Below are 24220 nucleotides of genomic sequence, written 5' to 3' on the forward strand. Positions count from 1 at the left end.
GAAAAGCCAAGCAGCACACATGCTTTTCAGTAAAAGCAAGAGAGCTTTCCTAGCCCCGTCTGTGCCTCGGACGCGCTCAGACATCTCTACGGAAACCACTATGGTATTTGTTACAGATGTCCTTCTGGCCTGCCGTTGGCCCTTGACATGTGATAATTGCATCTTTATATGTGATGTGAAGGAAATTTTTATTTTTGTAAAATCTTACAAAACAGATGGACCGCCGCGCCTGCCTCTGAAGGTATTACAATGTGTTTGGAAGGCAGGCATGAGTGTAACAGGAGACGCAGGTGGAGTTCTCTGCCCATGAGGAGACACATTTCACAGCCTCACCATTCTGTTACCTTTCCTACAGACACACACATGATCTTTCTTGAGGTTTCCCACTAGCAACCATCAGCATCCGCTGAGCACTGGCTAGAACTGAATGTTATTTCTGTGTGCACTTTCTGTTTGTTCCCCATACAGCCCTGTGATGAGCATCATAGCCTTCTATGTGACAGGTGAGGAGACAGCCATAGGTGCCGTGTTAGCATCTGAATTCATTAGCAGGCTCCAGAACTGAGCTCTTAGCCGCTCTATATAGAGACTACAACTCCCTGCCTTCCTAGGGCTCTCCCATCCCTGACCCCATCCCTAGCTCATCAGCTTCTACCTCTGGCTGGGCTGAGCAACTCTCAGCCCAAATCAGGCCTACAGGTGGGAGGTCCCCTGAGACTGGCCAATGTGCAGAATTGCAGGTTCACTGTGCAATCCCTTTGCTCCTACAGGCATCCAGGGATGAGGAAATGGCCCCGCCAGTATGAATGGTTCTTCATGAAGATGTTGGTAGAACACATCTGGCTTCAGAAATGGTATGGAGGTGTATCTGACATCCCGAGGGAGGAATACTTCAAAGCAGCTCCAAGAAAGGCCTGATGGTAACACAAAAGTCCTGGGGGTTTGCATTAAAACGAAGACTTTGAAGTGATGCAGCCAGACAATCTCTGACTGCCGTCTCTTTGTTTGAAGGGTGCCTAGCTGCCCTGTCATCCTACAGCAGAATGAAAAAGGATGAACAGGGAGCCTCGGGCTAGAGTTGAGATTCATTGGAGTGGTCCTTTGCCGATCCATCATCCACGCAGGCACTTCACATAGAAGCGGTTCTGTTTACACCGTACTCAATCCAGACACACCCATTTGGAAATCGTGGTTGTCAAAATGGAAGTGGTAGTTGCTAGTCTGTCCTTTAAAATAAATAAATAAATAAACAACGCCTGTATGTAGCATGTTATCGCCTTGTAGCGTGAGAACATTGTGTTGCTTACCATGCAAATGTCATGCTTTGGATGGAAGCTCATGGCATAAAAAGAGCTGAGCGTGTAGCACACAAGGTGACTGTGGGTTCAGGGCATGGTGGAAGGCTTTTCATCAGAAGGTTATTCACTTCGTCACTGAATTGCAGATGTATTTTCTAGAACATATGGGTCACGCAGAGAGCCTTTCCTCCACTGTAGTATGTAGCAAGTCAAGTAAGCACGTTCAGTTTTGTGCATGGCCTGTTTTGTGTGAGCAGACTACAGCAGAATATTAACAAGAATGAGGTAGTTTTGCCATTGAGCTTCCAGATTCCCCACTGTTAGTATTTCCAGTAGGAAGTTCCCCTCTACCATTCATGAAGTGTGATATTCAAAGTAAGAAGCACCTCCTTCCACGTGATAGCAAAGACAGAGGAGAGACTACAATTGATAAAGCAAAGACAACCTGCAAGAGAAGGAGCCTGAGAGCCTGCTCACTGCCTAGCCTCAGGCCAGATCCTCAGCAGAATCACCTCACTTAAGCCCGACCCAGTAAGCCCAGTAAGATGCATGGCTTTGTGTCTCCTTCAGACTGGGAGACTGAAGCTTAGAGAGAACCAGTCAACATCCCAAGCTCAGGCTCCTATGTTCATTGCATACAATGGGTGAGGTGCTCCTGCTGCATTTTCCAATTCTAAAAATGAGTTACTGAAATTCACAGAGGGTCATCAGGCAAGGGCTGTGATTTAAAGAACAATGACTTACCGGCCCGCTGGGAGTGCTGGGTGCACGATTAGGGAGCACACTTTGAACTTTTCAACAAACCCTTTACAAGAGTTCCTAGCATTCAGAAGATACGAAACTGAAACTGTGTACATACCCGAGGCCTTACTGGACCAGAGCACACACCACCAAGGCCAAGTCTTCTATCTTTCTACAATGGCTAGAAATTCTCTATGATGGATCAGGTATGTTTTATAACATAAAAACACGTCACTAACGTAAGAAATATACACATTCTTAAAACAAAATAATTTCATTTAACGAAGTAAGACATGAACCGAGTTTGTGTTGTTAAAACACATTTAAGTACTTATTACTAGAAACCTAGTAAAGCTGCACAATCCTATTTATTTGACATAAGCCAGTTCACAAGAGTTCCCAACAATCATTATTTCTAATACACAATCATAGGGTGGCTTTGTTAGAGGTAGTTCCTATTTCTAGAGTTTAAGATTATTGCTACTCCAATTTAGAAGAAGGTGGAAGGCCAGAAGAACAAACTGCAGGTTACAGGTACTCACTCTACAAGCCAACCTCAGACATCAATTCTTGAAGTGCCACTGCCTCTTACGGCTTCCTCATCAAGGCGCCCCAGACCCCTCACTATGTGAGCTTGTTATGAGTTAGCTCGTTAAGGGTCCCTGATTCTTCATAGGCTTTGAAGAGCAGGTTCCAATTACAAACCCCAAGGAATGTTATCAGCTATTTATCAAAATGATAAGAAATGAAATCTGAATCATCTGGACACCAAGAACAGTGTTAAAAGTTCATGGGCTGGAGTCAGAAGGTTCCTCTTCAGGCAAATGAGTATCAGCAAATCTCCAGGAATTTACATCAAATTAAAATGTTCAGTTTTAGACGTAAAGTTCGAAGTTTTAGACATAGCAATAAGGCAAGAAAAAGAAATTAAATGCTTATGAGTTGGAAAGAAAGGAATAAAAGCCTCCTTATTTACAATGACATGATTAACTACATAGAAACTTGCACATAATCTACTTTTTAAAAGCCAGCAGAAGATGGAAAGATGGTTCAGCTGTTAAGGGCACTGGATAATCTTCCAAAGGACCCAGATTCAATTCCCAGCATCCACACACATGGCAGCTCACAACTGTCTGTATCTCCAGTTCCAGGGATCTGACACCTTCACACAGACACCCAAGCAGGCAAAACACTAATGCACATAAAATTAGCAAATAATTAATATTTTTTAAAAAGGAGAGACACTGCCCCAAAAAAACAAACCACACTAAACCAAATAAAACATCAGGAACAGCCTTTAACAAATGTGATGGAGCATGTGGGCACTCAGAGTGAATTCTGGGCTAACCTCAGATTACATAAAAACTAAGTCAGAAGAGCTCATGCTTGGAAATGTAGGAATGTGAAACTTGTGTGCTGTAAAAAGAACTAAAAAAACCTTTGGAACAAGGGCTTAGCAGAGTGTATTTTGCACTTTATCAAACACAAAAGCATAACCTGTAAAAGGAAATTTTGATTTAAATTATATGTCATTAAATTTTAAAATATTGGCTATTCAAAGGGCTCTCTTGAGAGGAAAACTGTCTTTTGTGTCTTTTGTGATGAGGAATGAATATCTGCAGATGATGTACCTGGCAAAGTGCTAGTGTTAAGAATATATGCAAATGGCAGCAGGGGTATGCAGGGAGCAGAAAGTGCTTCTGGGAACACTGCTGCTGGGAACATTAAATAGAACTGGAAAGCCACTTGGCTGTTTTCTAAAACACTAAATAATGTAACTGCCTACCAACCAGAAACTAGAGACTAGTTCCAGAGAAATGAAAACTTATCACTCGCACAAAGACTTACATATGATAGGGCCAGCAAGATGGTTCGCCAGTAAAGGCGCTAACCAGGCAGCTCTGGTAACCTGAGCTCCATTCCTGAAACCCCGCCAATAATGGTGGGAAGAGAGAAGAGAGAACTCTGACTACTCTGACTTCACAAAGTTTTCCTCTGACCTTCTTCTGTATACTACAGAATCAATCTCTCTCTCTCTCTCTCTCTCTCTCTCTCTCTCTCTCTCTCTCTCTGAAATCAACTAGATGCCCTTTAATCCTGTGATCTGGTGTCTGGCAAGACAAATTGTCGTATAGCTATACCATAGAATAGTATTCAGGAATATAAAGGAGATAATACTGATATAAGCAGCAGCTTTTGTGAATCTGCAGAAGATTATGCTAAGTGCTTAAAGCAAGCCTTAGGAGAGTTTGCATTATATAATCCCGTCCATGTGACATTCTGAATGTGACTTTTAAGAAGGAAGACTTTTCAGAAAGGGGCCACAGAGTGAGACAGGTGAACCTAACTATAAGTGGATAATGACGGATTCTTATGGTGATGGAAGTACCGACCTAAATCATTATTAAATTGGAAACCAGGTAAGATGAATGCAGGATATCTTTGCATTATTTCTTAAAACTGCATCTGCATCTTTAACTATCTACAGCATCTACAATTACTGCAGAGGGAAGTATTTAATGGGAAGACTCAAGTAAGACATTCAGACCTCTCGCTTGTGAGTACATATCAAAATGTAGCAGAGAGGACAGATGAACTATTACCGAAATGTATCAGAGAGGAGACAAGAGGAACTGCTACATATCAAGATGTAGCAGAGAGGAGACCTTTCCCTTGTCAATAACTAATATACACATTTGTGAGAACCATGGAACTCTTCTTTTAAGAGTTTTCTAAATGTATTCAATTTAATACTGAACCCCTGGCAGGGCCTGGGGTACAGCTCAGCAGAGCCTTTGCATAGCATGAAGCCTGAGCATAACACCATGAAATGAAAACTGCATAGATGTGCCTGGATGTGCCGTACACATTTTCTAGGAGACATTTAGAAGAGATGAGTTTTTTTTTTTTTTAAGTTTCTGACATGCACGTGTTGAGTATATATAAGTAATCAAGTCTGTAAATAAATTTTTCTCGCTGTATTCCCAATAACCATCCTCTAATTCAGGTGGGAAACAGTCTTTGCTAATGTGTTTGCCATGGCTTGCCCCAACCATGAAGCTAGTTCATAGTGAGATTCTGCTGCTCCTGGTGCCCACATACATTGGTACATATTAACTCTTGGTGACTATGTTCTTTTAGGATTGAAATATGTTCCTGAAGTTGTCCCCAAAAGTCGTGTATTTCACTGTTAATAACATAGCTGTCACTACTGAAGTATTTATTGATGGCAGACTTTCTCTAGGATGACCTATTGATGTTCATTTGATTGTGGTAGCGAGTCATTCGTGGGTTTGTCTGTCTCGAGTAATGCATGTGGAACACAAAGTCTGTCTTCACACCAGAGATGTCTGTTTCATCAAAGCCTATTTCATTCCTAGTACAGCTCCGTGCTGGACGATGTGGTCCAAAATACATGGGGTAGTTCTACATAGTCTGTTTTATGTACTGTTATAGAGCAACATTATTAGGTTCCTACAAAGAGCAGAGACTACTACAGTGCATCTGCTGAAAACCCGTCCAACAGAAAGAAAAGAACGAGCAAGCGGCTTTGTTTCATTTGTACTTCTCTGCTGAGACTGATCATGCTGCCTTGCCCGGGCTGATCCTGAAAACCTAGGCTCAAGCAGTCCTCCAGAGTCGCTGGAACTCACGTGCCTCGCCGTCGATCATGGCTGCTGTGACTTTATGAGGCTCTGAGTTACGGGAGCTTTAGTTGCTGACCTAGAAACCCTGTTGTAAACTCCAGCCCAACTGTGGCAGCAGTGCAGGGCCCCCCACCTCCCCCATTCCCGAGGGGATGTTGACGGTTGAGGAGGAAGAGTCATTCTTCAGGCGTGTGGCCACCGACCACTTCCATGGCTGCACATACATGAGCAGCATAAATGGGCTTAATGGGGTTTTCTTTTAACTAAAACAAAGAGAAGAAAAGAGGGCATGGGATTGAGGGGTAGACTTAGAAGTAGAAAAACCAGGGGAACGAAGGAAGAAATTGGGGTGGAGGAATATGATGATATTTCTTTGTAAACTCATACTAAATTGTCAAAGAATAAAAATATATAAATAAAAAGAAATGCTGTTGTAGCCTTGCTTTAGGTTTCCCAGTCTTAAAGTTGTGTTGTTTTAAGTGTGTGTGTGTGTGCATATACTATATATAGACATGTTTGCATATGTACACATGTTTGTGTGTGTACATATGCATACAGGTGTGCATGCATGCCATGTGTGTGCATTTACAGGCCTGAAGTCAATGTCAGGCATTCTCCTTACGTGCTTGCCAGCTTAATTTTTTGAGGGGGTGTGTGTGTGTGTGTGTGTGAGTGTGTGTGTGTGTGTGTATGTGTGAGTGTATGTGTATGTATATTGTATGTATGTGTGTGTGAATATGTATATGTGTGTGAGTATATATGTGTGTGCATGAGTGTATGTTATGTGAATGTGTGTGTATATGTGTATATATATGTGTGTGCATGTGTGTATGTGTGTGAGTGTATGTTTATGTATATGTGTATGTATATGTGTATGTGTGTGCATGTATGTGTGTGTATGTGTGTATGTGTATATGTGTGTGTATGTGTGTATGTGTGTATGTGTGTATGTGTGTATGTGTGTATATGTGTATGCATGTGTGTATATGTATGTGTGCATGTGTATATGTGTATGTGTAGGTGTGCACATACACAGAGATCAGAGGACATCATGTGTCCTTCTCTGTTACTCATTACCTTATTCCCCTGAGACAGGGTCTTTCACTGAACCACAGCTCAACTGGCAGCTAAATGACCCTCCTATCTTGGCCCTCCACAGAATGGGTCTACAGGTATGTGGTGCTGAGTATGACCTGCCTGGATTTTTACATGGGTGCTGGGGATTTGAACTCAGGTCATATGTGTGCCTAACAGGCACTTATTCTGGCTGAGCCATCACCCCAGCTCCCTCCACTCGGTTTTTAAGATGAGGTCTCTTGCTAACCTGGTGTTTACTGAGTTGGCTGGACTGGTTATTCAGGAAGCCAGCATTCTACCTGTCTCTGTTCTCTCAGTCTGGTCTTACAGGATCTCGGGTCCTCATGTTTGTGTGCTAGGCACTCTGCAGACTGAGCCAAGTCCCAAGCCCCTACATTTGATAGTTTGTTTCCTTCTGTTTGGCTTTTGGTTTTTCCCAGACAGGGTTTTTCTGTGTACCCCTGACCTGAACCTCTGTAGACCAGGCTGGCCTCGAACTCATAGAGATTCACCTCCCTCTGCCTCCCAAGTGCTGGGATTAAAGGTATGTGCCACCACCACCTGGCATATTTACTGTTTTTAATACGGCTGTTACTCCTACAGACCAGGACTAGGAAAAGGTCCTGGTTTATACATGAAAAAAGACATACAAGAATGTGGAGCATCCCTGAGAATGTTCCATATGGCAAACTGAGGCTTTCTCAGATCTACCAATATCTCTCCTTAGGCTAACAAACTCCAGCTCACCCCAGAGTGGGCTGTGGGTTTTTCTGCAGCAAGGTTGGAAATTGCTATGCCCCCACCTCAGTCTGCAGTCCCTTGCCCACACCTTGGAGTGGGCTATCTCCAGAACTGATCTCCCTCTAACTGTGAGCCCAGCCTCTTCCACCTCTATCCAAGCAGCCCTTGCTTTCCCTCTGCCTGAGCAGAGAGGCTCTTCAGGCTACTCAGAAGGGTTAGAGAAGCCTAAGAGGTCTACAGTGCAGATGAAGTCAATGCCCCTGCCCTCAAGACACTGCATTTTATAAACATGAAGTAGGCCTGTGGACATCAAGCTCCACCAATTCAGCCAGCATCCTCAGCATATGCTGCTGCCAGGCTAAATACATAACACACTCCATCCTTGGACAATTTCTGTATTTATCTCTGTGCTGGCTCTCTGTGTTTTTATCCATCACAAAGACTGGCTCCCATTTTAAACCTGAAGTCTACATCTTTGACTGAGCACACACTCAAGGGATTACTCAGACATTGGCCACCCTTTCTCTTCCTGTGTGTAGGCAAAGCAAAGATCGTTATATGTCGGGTGGGAGCGGGTGCAGGAGCTAACCGGACAATGAAGAGGAATTATGGGAGACTTCTGGCTGTTCCATAGTGGCCTTGAACTCACTGTGCAGAAGATCACTTTAAATATCTGATCCTTCCACCTTCAACATGAGATTACAGGCACGATCAACCACATCCAGGTTTGTGTCCTGCCAAGGTCTGAACCCAGGCATGCATGTGACATAAATATTCTACCAACCTAGCTATATCTCCTGACCCAGGAATATTAATTTTTAAAGAACTGTCAAATTAAAAACTACTGGGGGCTATTGTTTTGAACTGAGTCCCCAAAAGACCAGGGTAAAAATTAAGCAGTCACAATTGCTAGAGTGTTACACTACCACGTGGAACCCAGGGCACTGATACAACCTTTCGAGGAATTGGGCTTAAGGGATATTCTGGTTTTAAAATGTCTCCCACAGGCTCAAGGCCTGAACACTTGGTCCCTAGCCGTTGATGCAATTTACAGAGGTACTGAAACGTTTGGGGTGGGACCTTGCTGCAGAAGTCCCCAAAACAAGAGGTGACCTCTGAAGGTCCATTGCTGCCCCTCATTCCTGCCTGGTTCTCTGCTTTTGACCACAGCCACACAAATGTAAGCAGGCAGAAGAGAGATCAGAGAGATCAGTTTCAATGGATGGGATTCGGTGACAGAAATAACCTGGTGTGCAACAGTCATTTCTTTTGTCATTAGTGTTATCCTGACTCTACAAGCTGGAAACACCATTTAGCTTCTTGCTTCTTGTTTGTGCTTCCCTAGGTGCTATTATCCAAAAAACTCTCCTTCTCTCCCTCCTCCTCTTCCTCTTCCTCCTCCTCCTTTTCCTCTTTCTCTTCTGCAACACCTCCTCTCAGCTCACCGGAACACCTACTCTGGTCTGTAAAGTAGTATCTTTCCCCATTTTAGAATCTTAAAATTGACTTGGAGATGGTGTTGACTTTGCTTCTCCTCCTTACGAGCGTGAGGGGTTAGTTTTTACCCCACATAGAATGAGATTATTCCCAAGCCTGCTTGCCTCACCATAAGGGCTGGAGTGCTCCCGTGCCTCAACATCCCTCGGTTTTTCACATCCCACAGAAGCCGTTTGTCTACTGTCGGATCTCCCTGGCAAGAACTGGAGGTATCTGAGAAGAAATGATTTCACCTCTTGCTCTGACCTTCCTTACCTGTTCCATGTCTCACGGTGGTTTCTTCATCTCCTGGACATTTCTAGAAACACTGCGATACCTCTGAGAGTTTCTAACAAACTTGCAGTTTCCAAACTTGGGGATTTTGTAGGAAGACAGCGGCAAAGAATTAGTGCGCCCCCTGGTGACCGACCAGGGGAACTTCATTTCTAGTCGCTTGTCCTTGGATCAAATATTAAACCCCATCTTGACTCCTTTCCTTCCTCCATACGTTGGGAAGTCCAATAAAGACGGAGGTGGGTTCTACTCCCCACCTTCTGGGTTTCCCTCCCTTCTTACTTCTTCAATATTCTCAGCGAAGCTACTGAAGTCCCTGCCTGACCATCCAGGGCCCAGATGCAGGCTGTAGGAACAACTACTTCTAGAAGAGAAGAACAGAGAAGCTTTTCCCGAGTTGTGCTTACCCAGGCCTTGTGTGTGGCAGAGGCTAGCATGAGATCGGTTGACTGATAGTTAGGATTGCTCCAGGCTAGAGAACCCTACAGAAGCAGGTTGTCCTTTAATCAACAATGAAGGACAGTGGCCACTCCCTGGGGGTGGGGACGGTATGCTAAGGCGTGTAGGGGCTTGGTGTTTTATAGCACAGAAAAGGGAACTTCTGTGGTGGGAGATTGCATCTGAGGCTCTGTTCCCCTGCAGTCTCAAGGTTGTAAATGCCACAATGCTCCTCTTAACAAGAACTCACTGGGTCCTAACTTCCAGCAGAAGATGCTATCTTTGGGTTATCTTACCAGTCCTGGAGTTTCTCAGCTCACTGGAGGCTTTTGGGTTGTTAAGCCTTTAGCTGTATCAGCACCAGATGTTTTAAACCTCCACAGACACGTGGAGAAGCTACACAGCTGCTTGCCCTGGCTCCCAAATGTACGGCCCCAGACACAACTATGTCCAACAGCCCCGTGGGCTTTTCTCTGTAGCCATTGCCACCTGAGTCAAAGAGAGCATTTCTCCTGATGGCCTAGCAGAGAGACTACAGTGGCTGCCACAAACGGGCAAGGCCAGCTCACTGGCTACAGTCCCCTTCAGTAGGACAAAACAGAGCTTTTCTCCATTTTTCTGAGAAACCAGGAGAGAGGGTTAATGATCAAATTTCCCAAACTAGTTTCAGTTGTTGTGATACTTAACTTTCTTCTGCCTTCTGCCATAGGGCTCAGACTCACTCAAAGGAACTGGGGGTAACCTGATCTTATCCTGTTGGTCTATCTCCCTGTCCCAGCCTTCCAAGGGGAATAGCACTGACCCCACCAAGCCCCTTCTTGTTTCTATTGTCTTCAGCACTTTAGTGTCTATAAAGTAAGCCTCCAGTAAGTACTTGGGTCACAGGGAACTTACTGCATTTGATAGAAATAAGAGTTGCTGGATTCTAGAAACACAGATGAGGCAATGAAGCCCTTTAAACTAAAAGTAATGTCATCTTCTGACAACTTTTAAGGCTAAAATTCTAGATCTGTCTTTTTATTTTAGAATTTATTTTTAAAGTGTGTGTGTGTGTGTGTGTGTGTGTGTGTGTGTGGTGTACATGTGAGTGCAACACCCACAGAGGCCAGAATCAGGCACCAGATCCCCTGGAGCTGGAATTACAAGCAGTTCTGAACTGTCCCCCCAGCCCCCACACAAGGCTGCTAGGACCAGAATCCCATCCGCTGCAGAGCTGCAGAGCCGTAGGGCCTCTTAACCTCTGCCCCATCTCTCCATGCCCTCTAGATTAAGATCTATTTTATGCAAAAGTCATCTTTTCGTAAACACTTGGAAAAGATCACGTATTTGTCTTGAATGTTTCGTGGGTTTTGTTTGGCTTGGAACATATTAGTCATTTTTATTGCTTGTCCTATTGTGTCCTATATTCTGCAAGCATATCCTGGTGGGTATTGCTTACAAAGAATATCTCTCTCCAGACACTTTTATTGAAAAAGTAATAATTAGCTCAGAGTAAGAAAGAAAGAAAGAGTCTTCCCTGCCATGAATCAGGCCAGCATATGTGCAACAGACAGAGACAGCTCTGAGAGTAACTGGAAGTTGTAAGCCTCTCAAGGTCACCGTGCAGCTGTGTGAGGTCATTCAAAAGCTGTTTGGAGCCTTTTTGGCTTTCTGGAGTGGTGTGTGGGGGCGGGGGGGGGGGGGAGACTTCTTCCTCATATCCTAACACATCAGAAACTCTTGGAACCAACTTGGCAAGAATGAAGTGATTCACTTATGCCTAGAGGTTCTGAGTCTTTGATCCGGAGGTTTTCCCACACAGGTGCCACATCCAGATGCGTTCCATCACAGTGCTAATAGCCACCCTGCTTCTCAGTCCAGGGCACAGCCCTGCATCTAGCTTGTAGGTTAGACTCTCACAGGAGGCCTGTTTGCCTTCGGGCAGTGGTTCTCAGCCTTCCTCAAGGGACTCAAGGCCCCTTTGGCAAACCTCTATTTCCAAAAATTACAATTCTTAAAGGTATCAAAATTACTGTTAGGAAATAATTTTATGGTTGGGGGGGATCACTACAACTCGAGGGTTGCAGCATTATGAAAGTTGAGAGCCACTGCCTTAAGGGCATCGAGCGTAACTTGGTTTAATTTTTTCCCACATTCCTCTTTTCTCCAAAGAACATCCTAACCTGTTTCTGGTAGCCTGCCCGGTAGTTCCAATGATCCACGCTCTCCTGATTTAAAGTGCCCTGTGGCATTTCACTAAGTCAGCACAGTGACCCCACGGGTCCAACATTATAGTCAGGGCAAATCCACCATGCTCCCTAGTCCCCAGAGGAGCTAATGAGCCACACGGCTGTGTTGAGCACACACACAGATCTTAAAAGCAGAGTGAATGGCTGGGCAGTGGTACCTAGCAATGGAGAAACAGATGCAGGGGGACTTCTCTGAGTTTAAGACCAGCCTGGGCTACATAGTGAGACCCTGTCTCAAAAGAGGAAAATAGGAAGAGGGAGGAAGAAGTCTAGAAGAGGTTGTTTACCTAAATTTAAAAACAGACAAATTGAAAAAGTATTTCCCAACCGCCGAGAATGCAGCCAAGTGACCCATAATCCAGACTGGGTGGTCTATTCCTCCTCAGGGGACCATGATAACTAAATGCTTCATGTCACTGATGGAGCTAACACTCCTGGCACTCCTGCATTCTTTAGCGATGCAATTTATTGATTTAATTGGAACCATCTAATGTTTGAGGATGCCCCACAATGAAACTACCAATTTCTCCGCTTAGGTAATAGACTGAGTTTCATTGCTTTAGTTATCTACTGCTCTGATACAGATGACTTATGCACACAAATTAGGTACTTAAAATTAGGAACTTAAAACAACACACATAAGACAGGCATGGTAGTATTGACCTGTAGTCCTAGCTTTCAGTAGGCAGAGGCAGGAGGATGGCAAGTTGGGGCAAGTATGAGCCACGCAATGAGACTGCCTCAAATGACCAGAAACAAACAAAAATCTACCAGTATCTCACCTAATTTCAGAGGCTGGGAACGTTACATATATAGATAGCACTGGCTTTGGACAGCTCACTCCTGCTCCAGAAGATCCAATGCCCTCTTCTGGCCTCCTCAGGCACTGCACTCGTGTGCACCAACACACACACATCAACACAATTTTTTTTTTAAAGTAGAACCAGATACAATATTATATGCCTGTAGTTCCAGCTCCTTGGGAAACTGAGGCAGGGAAATCATATGAACCCAGGAGTCTGAGATCAGTCTAGGCAGCATGGTGTGACTTAGCTCTTAAAAAAAATAAATGAATCTGGATTGTGAGTGTAGCTCAATGGAAGAGCATGGGAAGTGTTGGGAGCTGACACCTAGAGAGAAAGCAGCTATCATCTTTGTAGCCATCTCGGACCATGTACCCTGACAAGAGACTTATTTTCCAACAGCCCACAACAACTGAGCACACTCTGATAAACTTCTTATTTTTCTCACATATCTTGTTTTGTTGTTTAGTGCCCCCAGCTGCAAGGCACACATGGTAAAGTGTCTTCAGTTGTGTTCCCCTGCTTGTGCTTATAAATACCCATGATTTCCTATCAATAAACAGGACTTGATCAGACACCCTGTTTTGTCTCCATTCTTCATGTCTCTTGCTCCTCCATCCCCACTCTCTCTCTTGCAGACCCTGTTGACTGACCTGCATAAGCCGGGTCAGAGAAGAGTAAATATTGTATAAATATCCATCTACCTGTGGAATGAATAAATATTGCTTCAGTGTTCATCTACCCAAAGCAATGTACAGAGTCAATAACGTCCCTGTAAAAATATCAAAGGCCAAGCTATTTCTTTAAAAATGTGAAAATTATTACAGAGACATCTATAATAAAAACTACTCATTGTTATCAAGGCCAAAGAAAAACTGTCACCAAGGAAAATGATATTTGTATCTGTATGTAACGGAAACGTGAAAGACCTCCCTCAGAGGCAAAATAGGATCACCTGTGCCAAGTGTGGCACCAGCAAAAAAGATAAGGTGAGGAGGAGTTTGGGGAGGGTTTGTTCATGTGTGCTACCTGAGAGTAGCCATCCAGAAAGGCTGCTCCAGAGGCACAGTTTGAACAAAGGACACCACAGCTTCCTACAAGGAGCACATACACTAGCCAACCTTAGGTTGACACCATGCTGCTTTTGTTAGTAATCCAAGGATTATTGATTCAAGACATGAGATATAATCCTTCTTGTATTTTAAAATTTCCCTTTGCCTCAGCCCTTGGAACATACCATGGCTCACCATGGCACAGGAGACACACACACACACACACACACACACACACAACATGCTGATACTCTCAGTAGTAGTGTCATCTCTGATGGATTTATTTGATGATGCTGTGAATTCTCTCATTTGGGGTGATGAAGTAGTTTTTTGCTTTAATAATGACCTCTGTTGTAACAGTTGGTTAAAGCAGCACTGTTCTCTTGAAAGATTTTTAAAGTTAGGAATACAAAATATGGCCCTGGGAATGTAGCTTCATTCATAGAGTGTTGGCCTGGATGGAGCGGGTTGGATCCCCAGTGCCACATGAAACTGAGCAGAAGTGCAAACCTGTAATCCCAGCATGAGGGAGAAGGCAAGAGAGTCAAGGATCTCATGTTCCCAGTGAGTCAAAGGCCAGCTTGGGATGCACGAGAACCCACCTGCAAACAAAGAAACACAAAACACAGTGGTAGAGCCATGACCTCAGTGTATCAGAGGTTCTGGGTCTGAAAAGGAGAGAGTGTGAGATGGGGAGAGGCAAGGCAGAATGGGACTGGATGAATACTCAAAATGCTAATGGAGCCTTGGAGAGAGAAATGCTTGGGTCTCCGATCGGTCCAGGAATCAGTCCTATAATCTCCAACCGCACTGGAAACCTTCTGCTCCACAGCACTTGAGGGAGGGATTAGTGGGCAGGAGGTTAGTGGGCAGGAGGGTAAGCCTGTTGTGTCATGTCTTCTTGTCTTTTAAAACTTCCCTTTGCCTCAACCCTTGGAACACACCATGGCTCACCATGGCACAGGACACATACACACACAGCTCATACATTTAAACGTCCTTGTCCTCCGATTCCTTAAGTAGTTTTGCCTATGCTTGTCTCTTAAAGCCCCGCCTACTGTCTGTAACGACCAATGAGCTTCTTCTTTGCCCATAATTTAGTTGCCTTATTCTGACTTTGTAATAACATATAGTATTTGTACATTAACCTTCAAGCCTTTGCTCCAATCTCTGTCTTAATCTTAAATGTGTCTTTATAGATTTTAAAGTATTCAGCATCAGTCTGGTGACATTTCCCATTTCTTCAGAGGGTGATTAGTTCCTAGTCTCTATGAGGAACCTGACAAAGCAATGGAAGAAAGGAAGGAAGAAAGAAAAGGAGGAAGGAAGGAGGAGGAGGGTTTGGAGGACACGGTCCATCGTGGTAGGGAAAGTATGGTGGTAGGAGAATGTTATATTGACTCCACGGTCAAAAGGCTGGGAAAGATGGCCACTGATGCTACACTAGCTTCCTCCCTTTTAAGCTAAAAGGGACCACAGCCCATGGGTGACACTGCTGACTTTTACAGCGGAGTCTTCCAACCTCAGTTAGCTTAACCCAGACATTCTTTCAGACACACCCAGACACTTATTTCCTTGATGAGATTCTAGATCCCGAGAGATTGACAATCAAGGCGATTACCACAGTGAGAGAGATGCTAGTCTTCCCTTAGGGGGCGCCTCAGGTCGATGGCAGAGTTCGGTAAAGTATCGCAGGCCAAAAGTATGTTCTGCAGGACATGGTATTTTACGAAAAGAGCTTGGATCGTGCTTTCTGTCATTGTTTTTGGAAATGATGACTCTTGTTACTTCTCTGGTACCCTGTTTACATTTCCTCTTGCTGTGGTTAAACACCGTAACTTATTGGAGAGGGGCTTTATTTTAGCTCACAGCTCCTGGTTACGGTCTGTCACAGAAGGGCCGTAAAGGCAGCAGGGGCTCAAAGCAGCTTGATACAGTCAAGAGCAGAAAGAATAAATGCATGTATGCTCAACAGTATTGGCTCTCTCTTTCCCTTTCATGGTCCAGCCCATCATACCATTCACATCCATAATTTGTCTTCCCACCTCACCTCAGAAAGGAAATCCCTCACAGGTGTGCCCATGTTGCCGATTCCTCCTAGAGACTCGTTTCACAGGCAACTCGAGACTGTACCAAGTAGCCAATCAAAAATCACCATCATAGTTGGCTTTTGGTTTGGGTTTTAAGACTATTTGACATTTTTATTTGCAAGAAATTTTGAAGGGTTTCCTTTTTTCCCTTTTGCTATTAAACCTAACAGTTTTCTTAACTTACGTCACAGAGTTGGTATTTTGTAGGTCAACTTTTCCAGTATTTGGTGAAGCCATTGCTTTCCCACTGCTGCAACCACAGTATGTATGGGAAACAACTTAAGAGGAAAATACTTGTTTCTGGTTTTGTTGTTGGTGGTGGTGGTGGTTTTTTTGGTTGTTTTTTGGGTTTTTGTTGTTGTTGTTGTTTGTCCACAGTGTCCTAACAGCCCTGTTCGTTGTGGCAGAAGAGTGTGAAGGCTGTCCTCATCTTGGTAGACCGGGAAGCAGAGAGTAGGGCAGAAATGGGAGAAAAAATAATCTTCACAAGCCCACCCTTAACAACCTACTTCTACTTGCTAGACAGCACTTGTTAAAGATTCCAGAGCCTTCTAAATTAGCACTGTCAGCTGGAGACCAAGCATCAAAGTATACACCTGTAGGGGTATTTCAGCATCAAACCATAACATCTGGGGAGTCCTTTTACTCCTGAGAGGGATTCGGGGGCATTTCAGCACCAAACTATAACACCCGGGGAGTTGTTCAGCCCTGAGATGGGTTTGTTTTCACATCTTCCTGTTCTTCTTGTCAGTCATCAGGCTTGTGTGCAAATGCTATGACTAAGCAGTTGCCCTTCTTAAACTAAACACAAAGTCTTTGAGCTGAGTTATCAAATTGAATGCTCAACGCTAAAAATAGCAAATTCAAACAAATTTTTGTTCATTCTCCAGAATGTTTTATAAATGTCTTGAAAAACTACTACAATAATAATTTGTAATATTTACATATATTTTATAATATAATTTACAATAATAAATTATAATGATAATGTCAGGTTGGCGTTAGCCTAAACCATTCAAGATTGTTTGAGATGATCAATTCTATCTTACTTCTTGAATTATATATAAAGTATATCATTATAATATACTAGACACCCATTCATTAAAAACTATCTTTTTAATTTTATTTGACGAAATAAACCATTTCTATCTATCATCTATTATTTATCTATCTCCTCTCTCCCCCTCTTTCCCCCACCCCCTCTCTTTCTCTCCCTCCCTTCTTTCTCCTTTTCCCACGGTAAGAAATAAAATCTGGAGGTTTGTGTTCAAAGATGCTTTGATTCAACTTAGGTCCAGAAACTCTAGAACACCCTCAAGCCTGACCCATGCCTGGCTGTGTCCCTCCCCCGCCCCCACCTAAACTCTGCTTAGCTACCTGCTTCAGCACACACCCAAACTTGTATTTAGAGTAGAAAATGACTAATAGCCAATCTTGCCACAAGGCCCCGTGCCCGATATGCTCTGAGAAAATAAACAGGAAGTATCGTGGGGAGATGAACTCACATAGAGCTTCTGTTGAGAAAAAAAAAAAAAACGGATGTAAATGATCAAGAGCTTGCTCAGAGAAACAGAGAGGAGGGCCATATGTTAGGGTTTAGAAGCCATTCTCTGTGTTGGTTGGCTGACAATTCTGCTAGGTTCCTTCCAGGGACCTAGGCTTGCAGCAGGCAGCAGGTGGGCAGGCAGCGTGTATAAAGAGGACTGCTTGATACCCCAGTCCCCTTCTCTTCGCCCCCATCTCTCCCTCCCTCCCTCCGCCTCTCTCTCTGACACACACTTTAGACCTAAGCATATTTATGTCAAGTGTCCCACAAGACCCTAATCTGGATCTGAGATCCCCACATCCACTTAGCCTTCCATCTTTAACTCTGCAGCAGGCAGAAGAGAGTATCAAAACAGCCTGACTGAAAACTTTGTGCCCTTGAGAACAGGAGAAGGTGATGCAGTGCCAACAGACGTTATATTATCTCTCATGACATTATATTTTATATCTCATGGTGTAAAATAAACCACAGTGATACAGAGAGGCCTGAAGCTTTGCCATGGGGAGTTCAGCCAGGGAGAGAAAGCTCTGGGTGGACGCCTCTGACTGCCTTGACTTCCTCAGTTAGTTTCAATGTTGTGAACCCTAGATTTGATGGTGTTATCTCTGTTGATATTTGTTTCATTTTGTTCTTTAGAAGTTTTACCTGAGGAGACACTGTACTTGGCATGGGACTCTCATTTGGGAGCTCCAGCTGGCTGGCTGCCTTAAGAGGGATTTCCACAATTTCCTCAGGTTGTTTGTAGCACCTGGATTTGATGATGTTACATTATCTACCTTCTTATTATTCACTCTTATTATTATAACCTATTATTTACTCTTATTCTTTGGCCTGCTAAACACTCAATAAGCTCACTCATTCAAAACTAAAAATAGGGTTAGGATTATTGTAGGTAAGTCCCAGACCATACGGGAACTTATCTGGCTTCAAGAAGAGACAGCTAGGAGCCAAAGAACATGGGCACCTTCTCAGAGCTGGACAAAGAGAATTCTGTTCTGAAGCTCCTATGAAAAACCCCACAGTTATGCTGACACCTCAACTTTATCTCATCAAGAATTTATTTACAATTCTGACACTACCACCCCCACGTCTCTAAGATAATAAAATGTATGAGGTCTTAGGCCATTGAGCTTGGGGTGTTTTGTCATACAGGAAGAGGATCCTAGTACAAAACATAACGGTGATAAATTTGTTCACAGGGCAAACAAGTGAAGGCGGAAAGTTACTGTTACAAATCTGACCTTGACTTCCGCTCAGAGCTCAAGGCTGAAAGTTACTGTTACAAATCTGATCTCTGACTTCTCCCCTTGGAGCTCTTTTGTTGAGGCTCGCCCTTCAACTGACAGAGCTATTGGGAGCTGCTGGAGGTCAGAACCTAATTGGAGTCGGTCATGAGGGATATATATTGAACTCTCTCTTTCTCACCCTCTCTTCTCTCTCTTTCTCTTCTCTCCTTCCTGGCTACCATGAGGTGGGCAGCTTTACTCTCGAACATGTTCACCACATGCTGTGCCCTGAAGCCAAGTGGTTAGAGGCCGAAACCTTGAGCCAAATGAAGCTCAGATAGTTAGGGGTTCTCCTCACAGTAACCGGAAGCTGACTAACGCAGAACCCAATCTAAAACAAACCTAAGTTTACAACACCTTGCTTGATTCAATCAAATCAGGTGGCTCTGGAAGTTGTTTTTTTTTTTTTTTTAAATAACAAATATAATTGAATAATACATGTTTGTTCTTTATGGCAAAAACCTAAGTAGTAAATATGGGGCAAAATGGAATGAAGTGCAAAGACAGAAAGGTGCCCCCTTACCAGCATACAATTTTTCTCACTACAAATTTACTATTAAGGAAACAACACTTTGGACTTAAAAAAAAAAAAAAAAGAATATTTGAAGCTTTAAATTGAGACTTAAAATAAGCTGTAATAAACAAAGGATATTTTCTGCCAATGCACATCCAGTTGGGTGCCCAAACAAACTTAAAGCCGTTGTCTTCATACCTGTAAGCATTAGATGTTCATCAACAGGGCAGGGGCTGTAGCTGAGTGAAAGAGACCTTGCTTGGCACGTGCAAGGCCCTGAGTCCAATCCCCAGCTCTGTAAACAAACAGACAATATTTTTAAGTCCAGAGTATATGTTTTTAAATTTGTGTTGCATTATTTATTTAGAGGGGGATGGCATGTGCTTGCCACCATGCTTGTGGAGGTCAAAAGCTGGAGGTGTGGGTCCCAGGAATCAAACTCTGGTTATCGAGCTCGGCAGCAAGTCCTCTACCAAATAAACCATCTCACCATCCCTGAAAAACACTGGACAGCATCTGAAGACAACGGATGTTCATCAGCCGGGCCCGCTTCTTCTTATTTTGAAAGGAGAGCAATGTAATTTATACAGACACAAACATCATGAAAAATTATTGAGCAGGACTCTGAGCCGTTTGTATTCACATTACACAACCTTATCATAACTCTGTTAATCAACCACCACCTGTTAGTGATTTCATGAAAATTTAAAGTTAGTCACTTTTTTAAAGTTCTCATAGAGAAGTATCTTGAGACGTTTGTGCCTTTTTTAATAGTTGGGTGTCTTCAGTCTTTTGATGTAGTTAATAGCTTGTGGGAGTTGCTCCTGGCTTGCTTTATCTATTATATGATTAAAATTCATGAACTTCACTGAAGATAAAAACTGCTTATGATCTGAGAAGTCCTTTAACTGGCTCTCAGCACAAAGATAAGCTGAAACAGACAGTGAGCTTTCCGGTAGCTATACCCTTGAATCAAGGTGAAACCATGGCAGCCTTCTGTCCAGACAAAATGCAGCTCACCTCACAGGAAATAAAGGATAGTTGATCCTGAAGCCAAACAGAAGTGGCCCAACCTGGAAGCTCGGATTAATTCAGGTCGCCCCACATACCTTGTTCTAACATGCACATGGTTTCATGAAGTTTTTATAGTTACAGAACAAAAGAAAGTCATGAGTTAAAGTGCTTCTGAACACACTCGTGAAACCGGCAGGCAGGTGGTCACAGGGAACTTAGCCTAAGTTTCAGATGCTGTCTCAAGTTGTCAGTCTTAGCATTAGAATAGATGAGACTCATGAATGGGCTGTTGGTACATGTCCAAAGCATCTCCCTGAGAGTCAGGGATGTTAGGTAAGACAGAGGTGGGTGGCGGGTAACTAGTAAGGGGGCTAAAAGCAGTCTAAAATAGCTTAGCTCTGGGTCTACAGCATCCCACCTCTTTACGATTCTAAAGTTCTACTCTGCTCAACATCCTTCCAGAATCTTTAACCCAGCTGCAGCTTTTATTTTTTATTTTTGAACTTCAGTTCACACAAAATATTCATTGTAAAACAAGGATGCTTGATTCTTTTTTAAATTGAAGCAAACCCCCCCAGCAGAGATTTGATCATGTTAAAATTAAACCCAATTCAGTGGCATTTCATATATTCAACCATATTGTACAGCCAAAACAATCATTTTTTTTTGAAATTTCATCTTCACGGATGTTTAAGCATAGTTAGTCACCAAATGTTAATAGTACATGAATGTATAAAGACTGCAATTGTTTTAGTTAAAAGAGGCCAAATATCAAACAGCTATCTGTCTTTTCGGATGCCAACAGAGACTTCCAAATCCTGTCAGTGGAAGTCAGCAAAGATCAAAGGGTCTTAATGCTGCCTCCGAGGAAAGAGCAGACTCTCTGCACATTTTAATAAACCAGGAATGTGCTGTAACCTGCAGGGCAGATAATGTTCCCCAGGCTTTTCAAGAGACAGCAGTCAAAACACCCAGACTACCTCTGATAGGTAGGGATGTTGCCAGTCACACTGATGACATACTGGCTTGTGTTTTTCGGTGAATTTAATCTGGTTAAGTTTTCAATCAATTAGCTACATCAAATATCAGGCTCTGATATCTGGAAAGGCTGCTGGTGGTTTATCTTAGTTCATTAGAGTTTGGTTTCACCTATTAAAGAAGTATCATCTTCCCTTCTTGTCTAGGGTCTGGCTCACCAGAAGTGCCTCTTTGGATCTTGCTCTGTAGACTAGGCTGGCCTCGAACTCACAGAGATCCACCTACCTCTGCCTCCAGGGTGCTGGGATTAAAGGCATGAGCCACCACTGTCCAGCACCACCATCTAGTAACCAGTGACTCTTATTAGCAAAAGTTAGCAGGAAGTCAGATGACAAAAGGTAGCGACCTCCTCAGTCTCACACTGAATCTGATTCTCAAGTTTAGCCTTCCTTATCCTACCACACAGAACAGAGCTACTGTGCACTACAGAGACAGCTGGTCCCTAATTGGTACAGTCCTCTCCTTTGATTATTCAGCATCCATACCCTTTAATAACATCTAAACATCCCCCCCACCCCAGCAAAGCTCATGCTGCTCCCTTTAAAACTCAATTATGCTTTTCACAAGTGGCCAAACCTTCATCCCGTAAAGCCTAGTTCCTTGACAGTCTCGTTTTTCTTTTCTTGGTTCCTATAATCCTTCACTGTGTTTCACTAAGAGATATCCAAACTCCTTTTGCATAGTACAGGTCCTTTTCTCCTAGGTCATTAAGCACCCCAGTCTTTTGGTTCAAAGACTTACAGACCCTGACTGTCAAATGTTGGTCTTCTTGTAATAAAACTGTCCATCAGGTGACTGGTCAGTCCTTCTGGGAATGACACCATCTTTGGAGCTAATTGTTGGCATCTGGTTTTGGAACATCTAAGCCATAGTAGTTGCAGTAGCTAATTCTCTCAGTCTCTCTCTCTCTCTGTGTGTGTGTGTGTGTGTGTGTGTGTGTGTGTGTGTGTGTATGTGTGTGTGTGTGTCTGTGTATATATGTGTATGTGTCTGTGTGTATGTATCTGTGTGACTGTGTGTGTCTATGTCTTTGTGTGTCTATATGTCTATAATGTGTGGATGAAGTGCTCTAAACTCCACATCTCACCTGCATCCTCCATCCATTGTGCAAAGGCAGGGGAGGGGAGCCTGGGCTGACGCCCACAGCACAGAACATCCTGTCCATTCTCGTTATGGTCCTCATCTGCTGAAGTTCCCCTTTGGTGACTATTTATAGAGCCTAAATATCTCCACAAATGTTATCTGTCCAGGAGAACCACCCACATGTTACTTCCTGGGACTCTGCGTTGTACTTTCCAGACCTCTGACTGTGTAGCCAACCTTTCACTCCTGCCCACAAACAGCTCAAATGGTCTCCTCAGCCTTCTCCCCATCCAAGAAGTTAAGCCCAGGGTGTCCTTCCCAGTTGCCTTTCAGGCACACTCTGCAACTGTGTCTGCCATGTGGTGCCAGTGTTTAACAGATTCAGTGCAGTCTTTCTCCCAAGGACCAGCCGTGGAAAACTGGTGGATCTAAGATACACACGCCACAGCAAACCATCTCACACGCTCAAGACTTGGCTGTACCTGAATCCTGAGAAGCTAAATGACACTTGGTTGTCACTCAAGCACTCTGGCATAAGTTTTGGTTCTATGAAGGAAGAAACAGAGAAACGTGACAGATTGAGAAATGCTATGTTTGTATCAGCTGGGCAAAATATAACTAACTCTGTAGTTAAGACACCCACAGGCTACCTGGAAAGTGACAGGAACACAAGTGAGTACCAAGAACTGCAGACGCCTGGGAGAGATATGGACTCCCTGTTCCTCATGCCTCTCTGAACTCTCCATGCACTCCTTAGCTCCCTCATCTGTTCCAGTATTAGCTTGCACTCTTGATACCAGGCATAAAGTAAATACAACAATAATCAGATCTCCATGACTTTGTGGGGACTCTGTCAGAGAGGATCAGTCATTTGCTGCCTGTGAGACCTTGACTAAACCACTCAGGTCTTTAGGCTATAAATTCCTTACTTGTGAGATGGATCACAGGGTACTTGCTTTATCAGGATGTTGGAAGCTAAGCAAATACACACACACAGAAAGACTTACACACATAGAGAAACACACACACACAGACATACACACAGAGGCACACACAGATACAGACACACACAGAAACACACATATACACACGGACACACACAGACGCAGAAACACACACGCACAGACACACATATAGACACACAGACACACAGAGATACAGACAGACAGACAGACAGACAGACACACACACACACACACACACACACACACACACACACACGCGCGCGCGCGCACTTAGTAGAATAGGCCCTAACACATACTAAACACAAAGGGAAAAAAATCTTTCCTTCTTTCCTTCTTTCCTTCTTTCCTTCCTTCCTTCCTTCCTTCCTTCCTTCCTTCCTTCCTTCCTTCCTTTCTTCCTTCCTTCCCGTTGATAGCACCATATTCTGTAGCCCAGGCTGACCTGGAACTTACTTCGTAGCCCAGACAGGAAGCAAACTGGCCTCACTTTCCCATCTTGGAGATTATAGATATGAGTTACCATGTCCAGCTGATATGTTCTATTTCCTACCTACATTTGATGAAAGAGACACAAAGACAGAGAGAGAGCTGTGCGCGTGCACGTGTGTGTGTGTGTGTGTGTGTGTGTGTGTGTGTGTGTGTATGAGAGAGAGACAGAGACAGACACAGAGAGACAGGCCGGTAGCATCATGTTGCCAGAACAGAACTGGAGTCCTGGAAATGCCCAGCCCCCACATCTCAAAAAGTATACAGGAAGAAGCCAGGTGCCTAACCTAAGGATAAGATGGGCCCTCAGAGGGTGTTTAGAGATCCCAGCACGGCACTGCTGAGTCAGACATAGCTGACTATGTGTCTCAACCCTGCCACTTCCTAATTATGACACCCTGAG

At 43.7% G+C, this 24220-nt stretch overlaps 1 protein-coding gene and 1 long non-coding RNA gene across 4 annotated transcripts in view; one reads left to right on the forward strand and one right to left on the reverse strand.

The window, feature by feature from the left end:
• Positions 1 to 5576, forward strand: part of Creg2 (cellular repressor of E1A stimulated genes 2) — a 40667-nt gene extending 35091 nt beyond the window's left edge. The window contains exons 4-5 of one of the 2 annotated variants that reach the window (XM_076915011.1): positions 771 to 920; positions 1012 to 5576. In XM_076915011.1, the coding sequence (XP_076771126.1) occupies positions 771 to 918 (148 nt within the window). In that variant the 3' untranslated portion in view covers positions 919 to 920; positions 1012 to 5576. Of the gene's footprint in view, positions 1 to 770 lie in introns of both variants that reach the window. The other variant, XM_034521101.2, reaches the window with a different exon arrangement.
• The window catches only part of LOC143434839 (uncharacterized), a 79414-nt gene that overhangs the window by 44375 nt on the left and 10819 nt on the right, over positions 1 to 24220 (reverse strand). For both annotated transcript variants that reach the window (XR_013104646.1, XR_013104645.1), the window contains exon 2: positions 19430 to 19526. This is a non-coding gene — a long non-coding RNA (uncharacterized LOC143434839). The remainder of the gene's footprint in view (positions 1 to 19429; positions 19527 to 24220) is intronic.

This window comes from Arvicanthis niloticus, chromosome 17 (assembly GCF_011762505.2).
Source record: "Arvicanthis niloticus isolate mArvNil1 chromosome 17, mArvNil1.pat.X, whole genome shotgun sequence".
Taxonomy (NCBI): Eukaryota; Metazoa; Chordata; class Mammalia; order Rodentia; family Muridae; genus Arvicanthis; species Arvicanthis niloticus.